The 14,533-nt window shown below is 41.0% G+C and overlaps 1 protein-coding gene across 1 annotated transcript in view; it reads left to right on the top strand.

The window, feature by feature from the left end:
• Positions 1-14,533, top strand: part of LOC137437069 (sodium/potassium/calcium exchanger 4-like) — a 293,744-nt gene that overhangs the window by 240,059 nt on the left and 39,152 nt on the right. Inside the window, exon 9 of the mRNA XM_068131418.2 lies at positions 1,890-1,943. Coding sequence (XP_067987519.2) covers positions 1,890-1,943 — 54 coding nt within the window. The remainder of the gene's footprint in view (positions 1-1,889; positions 1,944-14,533) is intronic.

Raw genomic sequence — 14,533 nt, 5'->3', positions numbered from 1 at the left:
TCAATCCAAGCCATATAAACACGATGTATTATATATGCACATTAGCAATCGCAATGTTTTGGGTTCACTACGTAACCCGAGTTGTTTTTTTTTTTTTGAGGCATCAAGCAATCAAGCCAGCGTTGCACCGCCCACAGTGCCTGTGCCTATGCACCGCCCACAGTAATCTTCATCCTGATGAAGCAGCACTTACATGGAAGGAAGGAAAGAAAGAAGAAATTCCACCGAACGTTTTGACCCGTTCATGCTTAGAATCCCATTTCAACCCGTTCCTTTTTCCCATTCTCTTATTGCAAGTTAGTCGGACATAATCGGACATAATCCATACTTGCTTTTTCATACTTTGAAAAACATCCATACTTTGTGTGTATAATCCCCTGTGTTTTGTTGGGTTTTGTGCACCCATCATGATTGTATTGTATAGGCTTATTTAAAGCTGATATATTTGATTATTTCATTTTATTTTAGACCAAATTTTGATTTGATTTTATTACCAAATTTTGATTTTTATTATTTGATTAAATTTTATTAATTTTTTGATTTGATATTGGAATCTCCCACGATGAAGCTGATTGTGAGGGCCTTTCACTCACTCACCACAGGCAGGTAAGTGGTCTTTCTGTCTTCTACCGACTCCTCTCTTGCCTAGCTCCCCCAGCTCCATCTGTGCTCTGTCCCCCAAATATTCCTACAGGTCACACAAGATCTGCCTGCAGCCCTCGTCTGGTGAAATTGCCAAAATCAAGACTCTCTATTCACCTTCACTCTTTCATTCCTCTTTACTCCCGCCTCTGGAACAAACTCCCACATTCTCTTCAATCTCACTCCTCCCTCCTGGTCTTTGAAACAGCTGTTCACCACCATCTCTTATCTTCCCCCATCCAAAACCTTGATCTTTTCTACCCCCGTTAATTCACCCCAGATACACTTTTTGGAAATACCAACTTATTTCTTGGAAGTCCGAGCTGTGTCCATGTGTTTTATACCTCTCCCACTCCCCTCCCCCTCCCATGCCTCCTCCCCCCAAGCCCTCTCCCTCCCACAGATCTTCCGTTGTCCCTGTTCTCTGCTGTTGTACTTGTGTGCTTCCCTCTCTCTCCCCATCTTGTCTCCCGCTCCCTTTTTTGTATGTTTTGTGTGTCCGTTTTATTTTGTGATTAATGTTAGCTCTTACACGAGCCTCGATCTTGTAAGCAAAAAAATTATAATAATATTTAGGATTCTACTTTTTGTGCCTTTTTTGTCATTCATTTTCATTTCTATTTTTTGTTGAACCAGTGAACGTCATTTACTGTTCTGTGTTCTTGCTCTTCCACGAGCCTTGATGATGTATAAAAATTACCAACCTCTCTATGGTGAGCAAGAGGGAGACTCTAAGACTCAGCTTTGTGACACAATATTCTATTGACTAAATTTTGCTTACCCAGTAAGGCCTAATACCTGTCTGTAAGAGACTGAAATGTTGGGAAGAATGTGCTGACGTGATGGTGTGAAATAACATGATATTAATACACCATGTGAGAAATACCCCACCCATTGCTCCTCCGAATGAATGAACGACTTGTTCTTATGCTAGTGTCATTCCAGGATTTTAATCATTGTAACCTCAAGTGTAGCGTAACCACCATGCTTTGCGGCACAAATAGGACACCCATTATCGGTGTCCATGAGGCAATTCACCTTCTGCACAACACGAGAAAAGCAATAAATGCAAATGTAATTTATTTGCAAGAGACATTCAAGCTGACTATCTATCGTATTTACGTGCTTTTTTCGTGTAACATTTGATAATCACACCCGGGGTTAAAATGGCTATGCATCTGTAAAAACAAAAACAATAATTAATTGATACTGTTATATTCTCTCTCTCATAAGTAGTGTGTCTACAGGTGGGAAGCCGTGATCTTGGTGACCCTGTACAGCGTGTATATCACGGTGATGAAGTAAGTGCTATTGCAATTTGAACGTTTAATTCATACATGCTGTATTTTGAGCAGTATAATGCATGCCACTGTCCACATTGGAAAAACATCATCGGATGTGTTTGTGTATTTATGTATATATATAATATATGTTTATATATAATATATGTAAATATATATATATATATATATATATATATATATATATATATATATATATATATATATATATAGTAGTATCTGCTTTCATTATCATACTAAAATACACAATTTGGTATCTGTCTGTCTGACGATTTTTGACCGCGATATATTTATCAAATTATATTTATTTATCGTTTATTATATTTATTATATAATTTATTTATATGATTATTTTATTGTTAAATTATTATTAAACTAGCCGAAACCCGTGGAACATCCATGGAAGGGAGGATGTGGTGTATGGATAGAGTGTACCATTATGGATGGCATAGGGGATTTGCTTGTCCGAGTAAGAGTTAGGAAGAAAGATGAGAATGAAGAGTGCGTATATGAACAACGATCGCCGACACCGGCACAAATGCATGCTCTGGATTGTCCACTCAGTGGACAGCTTGCTTTCGCCTTCGCCTGTCCAATCAGCGGACGGCTTGCTTCGCCTTTGCCCAGCAGACGCCAATACGATGGCGTCGTAAGATGGCGTCGTATCGGCAGTTAATCGGATGCTTTTGGGCCCCAACGTCGGCTAATTCAGATTTTTCGAGTATGGCTGTACGTGATAAACAAAGAGCGCGGTTCGTAGATCGTAAATCCATTAGTGCCGTGGGCATCGGGTCACTGGGTGCGGCGTAAAAGGGATAACAAAGTCGAGTCCTTACACTATTATTATATAGATTTATTAAATTAAATTAATTAAATATTAACATTAAAAATTAAATATTTTAATAAATTAAAATTAAATTAAATATTAAATTTATTTCTAATTAAATTACTATATTTATCGTTTATTATATTTATCGTTATTTATCCAATCTCAACCAAACTTGACAGGACTAAGGGTCACACGATGGATGTTGTAGCCAATTCCTTTGCCCCCCTCCCCAAGGGAGGTTTTCTCTGCCAAGGAGGTTTTTCCCCACCAATGAGGATGCGTGTTCAGATCTACAGTCACGTGAAAAAGTAAGGACACCCCATGTAAAGTTTTGACTTTTTCAACATATTTCAACATACAGCTATTTGATCTTCATTTCAACAATATTGATAGATAAAGGTGATATAATATAACAAATATCATGAAACATTTACATTTTGTAGTCCATTGTATAATTTAAATAAATATCAATGCAAATTTCGCATGTGGAAAAAGTAATTTTAGCTCTTTCACGAGTCTCGATTCAGTATACAAAAAGAAAAAAAAAGTACACCCTTGGCTCTAATAGGTGGTATTGCCCCCTTTGGCAGAAACAACCTCAAGTAGGCGTTTCTTATAACTGTCTACCATTCTTTGACATCGACTGGGAGAAATTTTTGCCCACTCCTCCATGCAGAATTCTTTCAGCTGTGCGATGTTTGAGGGGTTTCTTGCATGCACAGCTCGTTTCAAATCCCCCCCACAACATCTCGATAGGATTTAGATCCAGGCTTTGACTTGGCCATTACAGAACCCTCCATTTCTTTCTTTTCAGCCATTCCTTGGTGGATTTACTGGTATGTTTAGGTTCATTGTCATGTTGCAAGGTCCACCTTCGGTTGAGCTTCAACTTTCCTACAGATGGCCTCACATTATCCTCAAGCACCCTCTGGTACAATGAAGAATTCATAGTGGATTCTCTGATGGGAGGCTGCCCAGGCCCTGATGCAGCAAAGCTGCCCCAAACCATAATATTTCCACCACCATGCTTTACAGTTGGTATCAGGTTCTTGTGGTCAAATGCTGTCTTTGGTTTTTGCCAAACATGTCTTCTGGTACTGTGGCCAAATAGCTCTACCTTTGACTCATCTGTCCAGAGCATATTGTTCCAGAAGTGCTGGTCTTTGCCTAGGTGTTCATTGGCAAACTTTAGTCTTGCCCTGATGTTCTTTCTGGACAGCAAAGGTTTCCTCCTGGCACATCTCCCATGTAATAGATCAAATTTGTGCAGCCTCTTTCTAATGGTAGACTCGTGTACTTTGACATCAACAGTGACAAGAGCTACCTGTAGGTCACGTGATGACATTCTGGGGGTCCTTAGAGACTTTTTTCAGCATCTTGTGGTCTGCTCTCGGGCTGAACTTGCTGGGGCGGCTTGGCCTGAACAAGTTGGCAGTTGTTTCGAATCTTCTCCACTTGTCGATGATCTTCCAGACAGTCGAATGATTGATTTCAAATTGTTTGGAGATCTTTTTTAATCCTTTCCCAGACTCGTAGGCATCTATAACCTTCTTTCTAAAGGCCTCAGAGAGCTCTTTTGATCTCGGCATGGTGACACCGCACACTTCAACAACAAAGAGCAAACCAAACGAAATGTCTGAGGTTTAAATAAGACAGGTTCCTCCAAGATCCTCTCTAATGATGTTCTAATCATTTGCACCTGAGCTGGTGCACCTGATTCTAATTTTAGGTATTTGAAGTAGTCATAAATGTTGGGGTGTACTTACTTTTTCCACATGCGAAATTTGCATTTATGTTTATTTAAATTATACAATGGACTACAAAATGTAAATAAAAATAAAAGTAAATAACCACCTTTAGAGGCCATTTTTCCCCGCAAAGCGGGGGTTGGCCTTTTTCGGGAACCGTGGTTGTTGTTGTTTTTTGGTCCCCTTTTTGAAGCAATGTTTTACGGCCGGATGCCCTTCCTGCTGCCAACCCTTTTTGCCGCCTTTAACGACAAACAGGGAATTACCAGTGAACTGGTACGCAATTAGCCGACCTCGGAAGGATGACAGGCTGAGTCAACCCCCCTGGTGTTAGTTCAGCGATCGACCGGGATTCGAACCCAGGATCCTAGGATCCTAAGCTGGCACCCTAGCCGCTAGCCCAACACCAGGGACTACAAAATGTAAATGTTTCATGATATTTGTTATATTATATCACCTTTATCTATCAATATTGTTGAAATGAAGATCAAATAGCTGTATGTTGAAATATGTTGAAAAAGTCAAAACTTTACATCGGGTGTACTTACTTTTTCACGTGACTGTATATCCGTGTTAAGATAGCTTTATCGTGGCGTTTTTCCAAGGACGCTTCTGTTAACAAAAGCATAATATTAATGTTATTACAAATCAATGTTAATAGTAATAATATCCCATCTCACCAAGGGTTTTTTAAATCCTTGAACAAACACTGTGTTAACATGTATAAACACCTTCTCATGGCATTTTTGTGGGAGCATCTCTAAGAGAAGGAAAAATATTATAAACCACAAATACATTTGATTACCTTTTTAAACAGTCGCTAATGCTGTTTAACACAAAACTGAAATAAATTTGGAGGAATCCGGACATCAGTTTATGCTTATCATGTCGATGAATGCACCTGATCAAAGATCTACTGGAGTCTATATACCCCACAAGGATTAATAACACGACCCTTCCTGCCGCTAATGTGGAGTTCTTCCAAAGAGTTTTTCGTGGCATTTTTCCAAAGCCGCTTCTCATTACAAAAGTAATAACAACACCTATGATAATAGCATAATATTAATGATAGTACGAAACAATATCTCCCCTCCTCAAGGCTGGGATTGACTTTGGCCGCGATTCCGCGATATTCTCGCATAAAGTTGGAAAATATCGCATACAATTTTGGCCAGAGCGATAAAAAATCGCATAGAGCGTGTCAGTTGTCGCGGTATAGTTTTCAGGCGAAACAGTTTCAAATTGTGTACCATACTTACTACTGCTTTTGTTAGGTCTGGAAGTTGTCAAAGACGAAGCTATTCTAAACTGTAAACAGACCATAGCCATTTTAATTTCGCTTTCACGCTTTACGGTAGCCGTGACAATAGGCGCCCGCGGAACTACGTAACTTCCGGTTAGTGCACCCTTCGCGACAACAGTCACGTGATTGGATACGTTGAAAACAAATCACAAAAGGGCACGTGTTACAGCCGGAAATTATGGAAACGGTGTAGGTTATTTGATCATAACTCGCTTAATTCTTGTCTGATCTTTAAAATTTTAACTTTCCGACAAGCTAGAAGTAATTCTCTTTCTAACAATATAAAGTTTTATGAAAAATAATACGAAATGTTTGTATATCCGCCCGCGGAACTACGTAACTTCCTGTTAGTGCACCCTTCGCGACAACAGTCACGTGATTGGATACGTTGAAAACAAACCACAAAAGGGCACGTGTTACAGCTTACTTCCGGGAGTCTCGCCCTCACCTATGTTTTACGGCATTAAACGACGGCTTTTCGGCAACCACGTGTTCGCTGTCTGCAGCAGTTTCTGGATTACGCTTTTTCCGAAAATGCCACCGAAAAAGAGACTTCCGCAACCACAGCCTGATGGGCAAAGTATAAAACGATTCTTTTTAGGTACCAGCAGTAGTTCTAACACTGAGGACAACCAGGATGATCCAGCTAGTGACCGTGTGCAGGGTGAAAGCGGGACAGTGGCCAGGGCCGCCACAGTGCAGACAGCTACTTCCGGGAAAAACTTTAATAACGTTTCAAGACAGCTGGGTCCTTAAATTTAGAGACTGGCTGAAATATGATGCCGATCAGAACAAAATGTATTGTTCACTGTGTAGATCGGAGAAGTTAGTCAACAGTCTAAGTCAAGGTACAAATAATTTCAAAACGACGACAATAACCCGACATGTGTCGTCATCTGATCACCAATGAGCGATGATGATGATGACTATGATGATGATGATGATGATGATGATGATGATGATGATGATGTGATGTCTTGTGCTGATGATTTACTGTCTAAGGTTAAGGACACTTGTCTTATGATAACATTCTATCTTCAGGGAGGCAGACATTGTCATGTGATCAACCAACATGACTTTTGATGTTTTCAATCAGTATTATTAAATGTGATCAACAACACACACAACATGCATTTTAAGGCTATTTTTCTTGCTAGAGCGGAGGTTAGCCTTGCGGTCCCCATGATACTTGCGGTATCCCACTGATAAGCCGGAACTGCCTCTGGACTTCAACCAAAATTTAAACGGCTTGTTCTAGTTACCTACCCAATCAAATAACTGGACAAATATAGCTGTATAGTATCAGGAGGAACACAAAGAGACAAAGATGGAGTCATCAGGAGGAGCCTCGATAGGATTCAGTTTCAACTGCTACTCGACAACCCTCAAACTCATCCAGGCACAGTCATGTCAACCCAGCAAAAACTATTGGCAAGATTCACCCCTCCTTCGACAAAAAAAAACTAAAAGGAAAGAAAGGAGAGATGTTGGACAAATAAACAAATACATTTGTTTTTGCTCATCGAACATCTCATTCCAAAATCATGGGCATTAATATTGAGTTGGTCCCCCCCCCCCCCCCCCTTTGCTGTTATAACAGCCTCCACTCCTTTGGGAAGGCTTTCCACTAGATTTTGGAGCATTGCTGCGGTGATTTGCTTCCTTTCAGCCACAGGAGCACTAGGGAGGCCGGGCACTGGTGTTGGGCGATCAGGTCTGGCTCACAGTCGGCATTCCAATTCATCCCAAAGGTGTTCGATGGGGTTGAGGTCAGGGCTCTGTGCAGGCCAATCAAGTTCGTCCACACCGATCTCGACAATCCATTTCTGCATGAAATCCATTAAATGTGATCAAATGTGCTAATTCATGGCAACTTATGTGTTAAACTTACCTGTGGCATGGTTAATCATTTACGCAATAAAAGCCACAAGGAGTGAGATTGTCTATTTGAATACAGAAAGAAACACACAAGTCTTTGGTTTCTTGACCATATTTATTTTTAATTAATACCCCGAGAATAATGAGATTTGACGAGCTCGAGTAAAATTTTATCTCAAAACAATTTTGTATCATCCCATCGTGTTTGGAAATAATCTCATTTTTTTTGTACACAGGGAGATTTCCTCCCATTGCTAAAATCCTCCAGGATAATCCCTGTCAAGGAGTTTGTGACTTGTGATATTGCGCCTTGAAGGGGGGAAGGAGAGAAGGAGCAGAGAGAGAGAGAGAGAGGGGGTGGGGAAGAAGTGAGTAGGGAAGGGGAAAGAAGGGGGGGGGGGAGGGGGGGGGAGAAAATTCGGCGGATGTGACACCCAGTCTAATGTCCAACGGAGGAACGGCACACACATTGATGAATCACCATGCCTGTAAAACACTGGGTGACAGTTTATAGCTGGGTCAGCATTCATACCCTGGCTAGACGGTTTAGAACGAGTGTGCATACCTGTCGGCCATCCTGCCGTGGTGTGGGTTATTCATTGCTTTGTAGCCACTGAAAACATTATTTCAATTCTTTCCTAAACTCGTCCATTTGTCCCGTTGCTTAGAGTGCTCGCTAAGTAGCTTAAAGGGGAACCCAAATGCATTTTTGTCCCCCTAAAAACGAATGAAAAATCATTAATCATGGTCTAATTTGAAGGGAACAATTTTTGAAATTTTTTTGCTAATCACAAAGTGTCGAAAAGAGCCCTAGACTCACAGAGTGTCGATTTTCGATTTTGCCAGTGACGTCACACAATGAACTCACCTTGATCCAAATGGCGGCTGGAAGTAAAGAGTGTATTTCGAGCTCGTATTCCGATACTAATTCCACCATCATTAGCAACTCTGCAGGTTTTCAGTATGTTGAACCTGATCAGTGGGATTGTGAAGAAACTTTTGGAGACAAAATTAGTGATGGAAACACTTTCGGGGGAATTGTGGAACCATACCGTTTTGAGTCTTGTGCGAGATTCAGACTAAGATGGGGTTAGTGGAGATGCTAAGTTGGTATTGTAGATGAAAATGCCAGTCGCATGTTCACGACAGATTGGTAGATTTTATTTTTCCATTCAATTGACGATTTATCAGGGATTCATTTGTATTAATTGATAAATCATTTATATTACAGCAGATTAAATACAGCACGAAATGGCACGGACACAGCACGGACACAAAACAGCATGGACACGAAACAGAACAGGCACAACATAGCACGGACATGGCACGGATACGGCACAGCATGGACATGACACAGCACAGACATAACAGCATGGACACAACAAAGCACGGACATGGCATGACAAAGCAGGGACACAGTATGGTCACAGCATGGACACGCCACAGACATGAAAAAGCACGGACACGACATAGCACGGACCCAACACAGCATGACACAGCAGGGACACAGTATGGACACAACACAGCTTTGTCCCACGTGGCAGCCTGACCCGGTGTCCTGTATGTTATAGGATCATCGCGTTTCATACTTTCCCCGGACACCATTTGTGTCTGTGGTCGTGCTGTGTCGTGTCCCACCATTGTGTCCATGCCATGTCGTGTCCCACCATCGTGTCCGTGTCGTGCCATATCCATGCCGTGTTGATGTCCTGCCCTAGTGGAAGGGACAGGAGGAGGGTGGGGGCGACGTGCATTTGATCGGCGGCAGGCCAACACAGGTGTTTGATTCATCACTCAAATCATCCGTGCACATGTGCTGGTAGCTTAGTAGAGATGGTGTCACCGTTTCGAGCAATGGCTGTTTCTTCCACTTCATCATAGGGCATCCTCTTTCAATCGTGGCGGATAACCACAAGATCTATTCATCTCTGTTGTTTCATAACAATGCTCTGTAAAATGTTCCGAGCACAAAAATGAACATCTTGTAGGTCTGATCCACACTAGGGTATTTCGGACAAACCTCATCCAAATTCACACTCAGGCATTTCAGACAAACCATGACAAACCTCGTCCTCGTCCAACAAACCAAAATCCAACCCTCGGTTCTTTCAGTAATTGGTGCAGCAATTTGGTTGGTATTACTACAACCACCAAGGAAAATCGAAAATTTTTCGCCATTTCAGTTAAATCGTACCGCAATGTAACCCATAGACGATACAGATTTGGCGGTCGGCTTCCTGGTGCGATGTCACAAATAATTGTAAAGAAGAAAATTTCAACTTTTAATCACAAAATGACCCACTTTAGAAATCAGAAGAAGACACATGACATCTATTTTGTATGGTATCAAGGGATAGATTAGCGTCGAAATGGTCTGAACATTTGGGTTCCCCTTTAAGCACTCAAACAAGCACTCCAACGAAACGGTCCACTGGACTCTTCTTCTTTTTAAGTTATATTGCATTATCAGAGCTGTGAGGCTCTATATATGCCACTCACACAGACATAAGAGCGGTGAACGAAGGAGCCTTTAGGTAATCCATAATACTATATGGATTTCCTCTTGTCTTTTTAAAATCTCAGAATTTCCTTGCAGCATCAGCAATGCTTCTGGTTCAAATGGCTGAAAATGGTCGGCAGATCCGACACGCCAATCCTCACTTATTTAATACTTTGAAATAGATGCAATCTGGGTCTGTCACTTCGTGGGAATTTTAAAAACAGATGATTAAAGTCTTTTGGTTTTGTACAAGTATCACAGGTTCCAGTAGAGCATGCAGGTATGAATTAAGATGACAGAGCAGAAGGGATGACAGCCTTCCCTGCTTATACACTTAGTTATAAGAATTGCTAATTTCTGAATGTTTTCAGATTTCACTCCAGATTTTGACAATTATTTAGTCCACAAGATGTGATCCTCAAATGTGAAATCATATTTCAATTATATACTTTGATTAGTGCGTGAGAGGTCATTGTGGAAAATTGCATCATATAAAGCATAAAATCACTTCAAACTCGTAATTTTAAAACTATAGCACTCATAAAAGTGATGTATACAGTGAGTTGTTGCTATGAAGATCAGACATTCGATGATGTAAGTGAAGAAAGTGAAAAAATAATTTTGAGTGCTTAATCGTGCAGAAACTGCTGTGGCCTGTTCCAAGGCAAGGCGTTTTTAAGCAGGCCAAAAAAGTTTAGGACCCCTGCAAGGAATAGTGGGCTGACCAAGGATAAAGCCTGTTTTTTGTTTTAATTAAACAAGCTTGTTAATTATCTTCAAAAGGCGTGTTTAAATTTTTTCCAACAACCAATTTTCATTCATGCACTCCTTTGGAGTTCCTTTTGTACGTATACAAAGTTTTGGGGCGCTAGGTTTCATGGTTTTACAGTTATGGAGGAGACACACACACTATATTTTATTATCATTGGAGATGGAACTTCAATGTGCCTGTCCAGGCCAACCCATTTTTACCAATTGAGCTTTTGTCATCAAATCTTCAACAAACATTTATGTTTGAGAATATGGAGGAAATAATAAAAATTGGGTCAAAATGTGAAAGAGCAAAGTCATAGTGACTATAAATAGCCCACGCGCATTAAGCAGGGTTATCCATCGCTTTCATGCTTATTTATTTACCTTCGAGTTTCAGTGTGTCTGTCCAAGCCATAATCTTTTTACCAATCGAGCTTTTGTCATCAAATTTTTAACAAACCTGTATATATGAGCCATATGGAGAACACAAATGAATAAAATGTACATTTTTTTTTTTATGTTGCTTTCGTCAAGTTTAAGTCGAGTAAAAAGCAGACGCAGACGGGCTTTGCATTTTGAGACGCTTTATAATTATCACCTTGTCTTGTTCTTTAAAAGATCCTTATTCCAAACACCAGCTCTGTCATTGTTATAGTACCTATCAAAATTATTGCTCTCTTTCTCTTTTGATTCACTGTAAACAAATCTTAGCATCAATTACAGACTCTTCTTTCAGGTACGTTTGTTCGCAGCATATAGACAACTTATTGAAGCCTTCCAAATTGCTTATAGACTGTGGGGCAAGCCCATTTAAGATGTTATTTCGTAGTCCCCTCATTGGCAGAGGCCAAAAACCTCTGTCAAATGTATGAAAAAATATAATAATCGCAAAATCGTTTTGTTCTCTCAATAAACATCTCGTCTCTTCTTGAAAATCAATAAAATAAAAGCTTTATTTGGTCTCGGAATATCTGTTAAAATCGGCTATAAATAACCCTGCATCGACGAAATGAACCAATCGCAAAGCAGTTATAGCATCCTCATTCGCGACTGAAGAATACTTGACAACAACATGGCAGACGACGCCACTTCCGCGAAAGCCGTGGTAGCTGATAAAAACAGATTTTTCATTCACTTTTCTTCAGTAAATGAAGCCGTTCTGAAACCATTTACCGATACAACTTGGTCCAGAGCATTGGAATGTGCTCAGGTTTGGAAGAGTTCTGACGGAGAAAAGGCCAAAATCGCCACCGATTTCATAAGTTCCATCGGCGGTAGCTCAGACTGTGTGCAATTAGATCGACCCAGTACCAGTACGACAGCTACGACTACGAGAACGAGTGATCCGACTACGATTGGCCGCCATAACAAGACAATGTGAGGAAATGGCCGGCAAAAGTCAACGAGCAGTTATGAGAAAGGATCTGACAGTGAGTCGCATGACGCGAGATGAGGAAGATGTGAACCGCATCATCGAGACAACTTCAAATCTAACTAACCCATTTGAAGAGTCGGAAATGGCATCAAGTGAAGTAGTACATCTCGCGTCTGGTGTTGTGGCATCACCTGAAGTGTCAAATGATCTCCTGATGACCGAAGAAAAGGGAGATGCTGCCTTTCTTCATTATTGCCAAGAAAGGCTCCAGAACGAGGAGAAATCTATCCAGGACACTCTACCAAAAGCAAAGCTCAAAACGTTCACTGAGATGTCAAAGACAGTGGTCTCAAGTGTGAGAGGGAAAGAGGTTGCCTTGAAGAGTGACAGGGACCTTTTTGCCAGACTTGTGATCATTGGCAAGGTGAGGTGTGTGAACCTCCAAAACATGATGACCTACTCACTTGGGCCTTTGCCTCTTCCAATAGCAAAAAGTGATGGTTGCTTGGTCAAAACCAACAAGGCAAAGCTCCTTCTGTATGTTAGAAGAGGTAAAAGTGCCAGAAACTGGTGAGATACCACTGGGGCATCCAAAATGTGGTGTTTGGATTGTGGATGGCATGGCGCTTCTTCAACAACTAAACCAGAAGAATATGCCACAGACCTTTGGGCAGCTTGCTGTTAAAATACTGAAGCAACTGGTCAACATCAGCTTCTTGAACAAATCTCAGTGTATGCACTTTGTAACTGACACCTACGCTGAAGTCAGCATTAAAAATGCAGAGCGCAAAAGAAGAGCTGCCAGTGGATCACAAAAAATAAAGATCGCAAAACCAGAACAAAAAATTCCTAGGCAATGGAAAAAATTCCTCGCAAACGGCCACAACAAGCATCAGCTGGTGAAATTCCTTGTGGCAGAATGGAAGAGATGCAAGGCAGACCACCTCAAAGGAATTCACTTGGTTGTAGCCCATGAAGACAAATGTCATTCAATTTGTACAGACACAGACGGAACTGTCAAGTTTGAAGCAATAGAATAATTATCCTGTGATCACGAGGAAGCAGATACTCGCATGCTATTACACGCCAAGAACATAGCTGCTACAAGTAACAGCCCACCAGTTATCATCAGGAGCCCAGATACAGATGTATTTGTGATCGCCTTGGGACTTACTAATCAAATCAGTTCACCGCTGTACTTTTATACTGGTAGAGAGGACAAAGTGCGCACAATTGATGTCGGTGCTGTTCAGCAGGAGTTGGGAGATGACCTTTCGGAAGCTCTTTCGGAACCTTTCGGAATTCCACTGTTTCACCGGTTGTGATTCGGTCAGTTCCTTTTATGGAAAAGGGAAACAAAGAGCCTTTAAACTACTGCAGAAGAATCCCACCCTTATAGAGTCATTTAAGGAACTTGGTACATCTTATGGCATATCTGAAGAGATGGTCAGTCATCTGGAAGAGTTTGTATGCCTACTGAATTGGCAGAAGGAAATTACTTCAGTAAATGAAGTGAGATATCTCATGTTGAAGACAGCAACCAGAACTGAAAGTGGCATGCCCCCAAACCAGGACTCCCTCAAAAAGCACATCCAGAGAGCTAACTATCAAGCCAGCATCTACAAGAAAAGCCTGGTGCAACACCAGGATCTGCCATCTCCTGCAGGCAATGAGTGGAAGATGGATGGCAATGAGCTCACAATTGACTGGATGGATCTAGCTCCAGCTCCTGAAAGTGTTCTAGAACATGCATTCTGCAGATGTAGGGGATCAAAGGGTAAACCTCCAAATGCTGATGAGTCATGCTGTATCTCTCTTGGACGGAGATGTACAGATCTGTGCCAGTGCAAGAAATGTGAGAACATTCAGTTCCCAACAGACATTGAAGAGACAGAAGACCCCGACAATGGTGAAGGTGATGATGAGGAATATGGAGAGGACCTGTAAGTTCGCAAGTAAGGTGCTCAAGTATAAAAGAATATAATACAACATAAAGTGTATGCTACTCTATATATGACAAGGCAATTTCACCTAGTATATTTTACTAAATAAATTGGTAATAACATGATCAGACAAGTTATGTCGCTTTTTTGTGCAGATTTTTGATTGGGTTTAATGATCTGAATGCGTTTTCATGAACTGTCCATTACAAAATTATAATAATCTTTGGTTAGGTTAACCCATCCAGTACGAACCCCACGTAT

This window comes from Myxine glutinosa, chromosome 11 (assembly GCF_964187855.1).
Source record: "Myxine glutinosa chromosome 11, kmMyxGlut1.1, whole genome shotgun sequence".
Lineage (NCBI taxonomy): Eukaryota > Metazoa > Chordata > Myxini > Myxiniformes > Myxinidae > Myxine > Myxine glutinosa.
This window is presented reverse-complemented; position numbering and strand designations above follow the sequence as displayed.